General features: G+C 42.2%; 1 protein-coding gene across 1 annotated transcript; it reads left to right on the top strand.

The window, feature by feature from the left end:
- Nucleotides 1-43: 43 nt before the first annotated feature.
- On the top strand, nucleotides 44-5,243 carry EIF4ENIF1 (eukaryotic translation initiation factor 4E nuclear import factor 1; the record flags this gene model as incomplete). The annotated part of the gene is made up of 7 exons (XM_010023765.1): nucleotides 44-123; nucleotides 464-603; nucleotides 775-859; nucleotides 1,887-2,019; nucleotides 3,243-3,524; nucleotides 3,754-3,918; nucleotides 4,459-5,243. Coding segments are annotated over 7 exons (1,112 nt in total), but the record flags the coding sequence as incomplete, so codon positions are not given.
- Between the last annotated feature and the right edge of the window lie 426 nt (nucleotides 5,244-5,669).

Raw genomic sequence — 5,669 nt, 5'->3', positions numbered from 1 at the left:
AAACTGTTAGTCCTTTCAAATACAACTGTTGAATGTTCTTTAGGTTTTGGACAAGGTTCTCAGCAATTGCTTGGTGACCCATTTCCAGGTGTAAGGAAGCCCATGAGCCCAGTTGCTTCACAGGTTAGATTAAATGCTTTTTGCTACATCTTTTTATATTGCATGGTCTAGAACTAACTTCTTGGAAACACGTACTTAGCTGATGCATTCAGATGTTTGTGCTTAATTAAGTTCACTGAATGTGAGGATGCAAGTAATCTACTACAGTTTCAAAACCTCATTGCAATTGGACCCATCTTAGTATCTCCAGTACAAGACTTCTTTGAGGCTTCATTGTCAATAAAGCAGATGGCTGTTGGTGGGCAGACACTCTGAAGACATGAGTAGTTACAGCAGTGAATCTTCAGTGCTTTAAAAAATGCCCAGCCAAACACAGTCTTTGTTTTATACAATTCTGCTTCAGATGAGTCCCTTGGAAATACAGCAGGCTGCACTGGAGGGACTGGCACTGCCACATGACTTAGCCATACAGGCAGCAAACTTCTATCAGCATGGCTTTGGCAAACCACAAATGGACAAAAGCAGAGATGGCTACAGAAACAGGTGAGTATCTGACTGCAAAATGTAAAGGGTACACTGTCAACTGATTTTTAACATGAGTATTGTCTTTCATTAGTACTAGTCACTCAAGCTTGTATTTGTTCTTGGCAATCCTGCCTTCCATTCTATGCCAAGAGTAGAGCTGCTGCTTACTAACTTCCTGTCCCTTAACAGGCAGCAGCGAGTGACTAAATCACCTGCGCCAGGACACAGAGGGAATGCATCTTCTCCAGCCCCTGCAGCATCCATCACCAGCATGGTCAGTACCTAATGTATGATGATTGCAGGGAAAGCTGTGAAAGTGTCTGCAGTAACTAGGTTATAACAATTGTAAATCGATGGGACAAAGGGAGGCCATAGAGATATAATAATATTCACATTGTATCAATGGCCACATGATCCAAGAACGAATTATGCTTTGTGCTTAACCTAAGGTCTTCCCTGAAAATGGCCTTCTCTGACCACTATCTCTTCTAAAACTGAAGAAGCACCATTTAAATTTACTCTTCTGAAAAAAAGGGAAGATAACTATGAAAACTCAGGCATTCTATTTTGGTAGCTAAGTTTTCAGAAGACAGGTGCTGAAAGCCATTAGCTACTTTAGAGAACACTGGTCTTCAGGTATGAAGAGACTGATCTAAGTGTCTGAGGTTGAAATACTACTTAAGCACTTCGGGGTTGCTTTGAAAACAAATAAAATCTCAAAGCCAAGCTGCAGCCTTGCTGCCTTTAGTACTATGTAGAATGTTGCTTTGGTCTAAATTTGATCAGTCAAGTACTTGCTTGCAGCTCAGGACTAATAGACTATCAGCTGCTAAATCCAATAAGCACTTCTGTTTGTATACCAAATGAGTGGCTTCCACAGATGCTCCTTAACTGTGAATGGGCAATAGTTTTCTGCAGATCCATCAGCCCTGAGCTCATACAGGTAAGGCAGCTCTGTAGGATCCGTTGCTGTTCTGAACCTAGTAGCAAGGAGGAAATAGCTATAATTTAAAATACAGCTCATCTGTTTTGTTTCAAGCCTGTTAAATGTGCATTTAACTTAGCAAACACTTGCTGGTTTCAATAAAGGTATTGGACTTCTGCAAAAGCTATAGAGAATTGCTTAAACCATAGAATGAAGCTATGGAACGAGGTGAAGTAAAATCATGGGCACAAAGTGGCTGATTCAGAAGAGCTTTAAATGGGAAGGAAGTGCTAGAATTGGTGTCCACCCACAACTAAGTGTGGCCTAGATGATGAGCACTGAGTAAAGGTGTTGCTTCTTACTATGTTCTCTGCAGCTGTCTCCTTCCTTCACACCTACCTCGGTGATTCGCAAGATGTATGAGAGCAAAGAGAAGAGCAGAGAGGAGCCAGTTTCTGGGAAAATGAAAGTCAGTGATGGTAAAGATGAAAATCAGAGGCCAAATGAAGGTATTGTAATGGCTTTAAAGCAATATATACAAAAGAGATTTGGAATAGAATCAAAGACCTGCAGTACATAATATGCCCAGGCTGAATTTAGACATTCCCAATTTGTGGAAATGAGGATGGTGTAGAGATGAGCCTATAATTAGAGGAAGGGTTAGAGCTGGGGTACACTTCAAAGTGCAGTGTTTGGTTTAAATCCTTATTTTTTTATTCCCCCCCCCGTCAGTTTACAAGTGATAGTGGCACTAAGGCCTGGACCAGAACTGTTTCTTTGCAGCTGGTCTTGATGAACAAGCTTATTAACAATAATGCTTCCTTATCTCTCCACACCAGTCATTGAATGCAAGCAACTTACAGCCCTCTTGAGACATCTTACAATCAAAGCTGAGACCAATTAAGCTCTTTTAAGATCTGTAGCAGATCAAGGAAGCATTTTGTCACTCTAACTGATGTAAGTGGCTATTAAAAGGAAACGCTTGATACCAATTGCCTGACCCAGTAAGACTGACGTGTCTACTTGCCATGACATTGTACTTCAGTGTACTGGTAACCACAGAGGTAGTCTGAAGTCCTGTTACACAGTGGACTTTTTTCCTTTTAGTACTCCAACTATTACTGCTAGCTTAACTGGTAGCAGATGACTCAAAGATATTTTATGCCTTGCTTAACTGATTTAGATGGTCTGTGGAAGTAGCTTCTTGCAGTGCTTTAGTGTTCCAAGTCTTGATAAGCAGGTTGCAGACAAAAGGCTGCTGCTAATGCCCAGACACATCTAAACTGAAAAACCACTTTGGGCTAGATTTCTGACGCAACTGCAAATTGTAATACTGTCTAGGGAGGATCCCTGTACCTCCTGTTGCCTTTAGGACTGATTTGTCCATGCTGCCAGCTCAAAACTTCTGAGAAAGAAGAAAAAATAAAGGTGGTTACTACTAATTGTGACCTAATTTAGGCTTGCTGTCAAGGGATTTCTGTGGAACATTCCTTCTCATTACTGTTTTGAAATAATTTCGCCAGAAGTATCCAGGAAAGGCAGATGCTTATTAATATATGACTAAAGTTCAACTAGTCCTGGACTCTAGCTATCAAATCCAGTCATTAGCTTTAATTTTCATTAGGGGTCATGCCTAGCTGTGGACTGTAATAGTTGTATTCGATTCTAGCTACAGATAACCTACTGTCTAGTTCTGTGGAGAATGCAGATCAAGAAACTTTGCCCACCTTAGGTACCAAACTACCTGCACTGCAGCGCTCTGCATGTTCCACACCTCTTACCCAAGCAAATCGTTGCACCAAAGAGCAAGACTACAGGCCTAAATCAGCTGGTAGAAAGACACCTACGATGGCCTCCCCAGTACCAGGAGGCCCTTTTCTTCGTCCTGTTCATCAAGTACCCCTTGTTCCCCATGTACCGATTGTACGACCTGCTCATCAACTGCATCCAGGATTGGTCCAGAGAATGCTGGCACAGGGGGTTCATCCACAACATCTTCCTCTGCTGCAAGCAGGTAATCCATACCTTTTTTTCCCCCCCTTTAGGTTAATGCATCTTCTCTGTAAGACTGATTTTGTTAGGAATGGCACAAATTGAAACTCATTACTGGTAATGTTTCTTACATCAAAACTTACCTTTAAAACCAGGCAATAAATTCCAACCCATCTAAATATATAAATGTTTGGTTTGCTTTAATTCCTTATGCTTATTGGGTAAAGCATTTCCTCACTCCTGTTCAACAGGTATGCTTCCACCTGGAGTGGACCTGTCTCACTTGCAGGGAATATCTACTCCCATCCTTGGCCAACCTTTTTACCCGCTACCAACAGCAAGCCATCACATCTTAAATCCACGCTCTGGGACACCTTTGCAGCTAGCAATGATGCAACAGCAGCTACAACGATCAGGTAGGCTAAACATAAAATAGGAGTAAGAGCACTGGAACGCTCACTGGCCTGCCCCAGGTACTATACTTTTGCCCTGGTTGAGTACACTGTGCTAACAAGAAGCTACTTTGTGAATTCAGATACTCATAATCACTAATGTTGTGTGGATATTGGAGCAGTTTTGGTGACTGCAGGCTCTTTTGCCAGAAGGTCCAAGTGAGGAATTAAATTTCAAGATACATGTGGTACAACAGATCTGCCTTTTGCAGCATGTGTGCAGTCTATTTTGCTGGGTGAGAGGCCTCTTGCCCTAGCTGAAATAAGATGCTACTTGATGCTGGCCTTCCAGTTAAAACCTGCATCACACTGTCCAGAACTGGCAGTGTCAGGCAGTTTATGGGAGTATTAATGAGAAGAAACATGTGCAGCCAAGAGTTCCCAGGACTAATAGCATGAGCAAAAGCCATGTTTGGCTCATGTGCCTGATAGGGGATTGCTCTAGGGCAAATCTTTAGTGTTGGGTGAACATTACTCCACCTCTAATAGCTTTACATTTCACAGGCACTGGAGCACAGGGATCACCTGCTGGTGCACAAACAACTCCCCAAAATGTGCTGCCTCGGACTGGGTTATCTCATGGGCACACACAGCTCGACCATCGCCCCAGCCAGAGGAGTGGCTCTCCCATTGGCCTTGCAAAATGGTTTGGTTCTGATGTCTTGCAGCAACCTCTCCCTTCCATGCCATCCAAAGTCATCAGTGTAGATGAACTGGAATACCGGCAGTAAACAGTGACCACTGGGTGGAACACTTGTGATTCTTTAGACTGGATAAACTGTCCATAGTCAGGACTTCACCTCTGTTTGGTTTTTTGGGGGCTTTTTATTTGTAGCACTCTGTGCAAAATTTCTTTTTGAGAGACTCAAGCACATGGCACCTGTCCTGGTCTCATGTCTGCATCAAGACTAAAGGATCCATTACGGCTTGAATAGTGAAGCCTGAAGAAATTTAGATGCAAGACAAAGCCAGTTTAATCCTGGAAGTGTCTATTTTTCTTTTTGTAAGATATGTGAATGAAGTGCTGATATTCTCTAGTGTAGAGGTAGCAGCTATTGATTCCTCCTGCAGAAAACTAAATGTATAGACCCTTGTGTACAGACTTGTGTATAAACAATCTTTTGTATATATACACATAGACTAGCCTTTTTGAATCTATACAGCTGTACATAAGAGTAGCTGATAACAGTTGAGCTTTAGTTGTGCCTATGGTTTGGATCTTTCTCCATTGTATGTGTGGGACTTTCTTTAAGATTAAAGTTGCATATCCTAAGTGTGAGTGAACAGGATAAAGTTGCTTTGCCTTTTCTTGCTGCTCATCTCCTCTAGGCCTCCCTGTCACATTTTTCTGTCACGTACTGTGCACTCAGTGTAGCTAAAGTGTCAAAGTAAAAAGCCCACATCTTGCTGTCTGTGTAACAGAGGTCTGACTCCTTGTGTGTATGACTCCTGCCACTAAATCAAAGAATTGTTTAGTCTTCAAATAGCCTTGAGGATGGGACCTGGTACAGTAATGATGAAAGAGCGTCAGTCTGCCATGGAGGCTGTAGGTACCTACTGGTCATAGCTCTTCCAAGAGGACTGATGCTGATCCTTGTTTAGCTGCAGTATATTCCTTGTTTTAATCTTTCAAACCTGTTACTAAAGGTCATCAAAATGGAGCCTTTGAATCCTCACCCTTCAACTCCTCAGTCATAGCTGTGGTGTGCTCTGTG

Source organism: Nestor notabilis, unplaced genomic scaffold (assembly GCF_000696875.1).
Source record: "Nestor notabilis isolate BGI_N333 unplaced genomic scaffold, ASM69687v1 scaffold27861, whole genome shotgun sequence".
NCBI lineage: Eukaryota > Metazoa > Chordata > Aves > Psittaciformes > Psittacidae > Nestor > Nestor notabilis.
The sequence above is the reverse complement of the archived record's forward strand: the minus strand, read 5'-3'. Positions and strand labels throughout refer to the sequence as shown.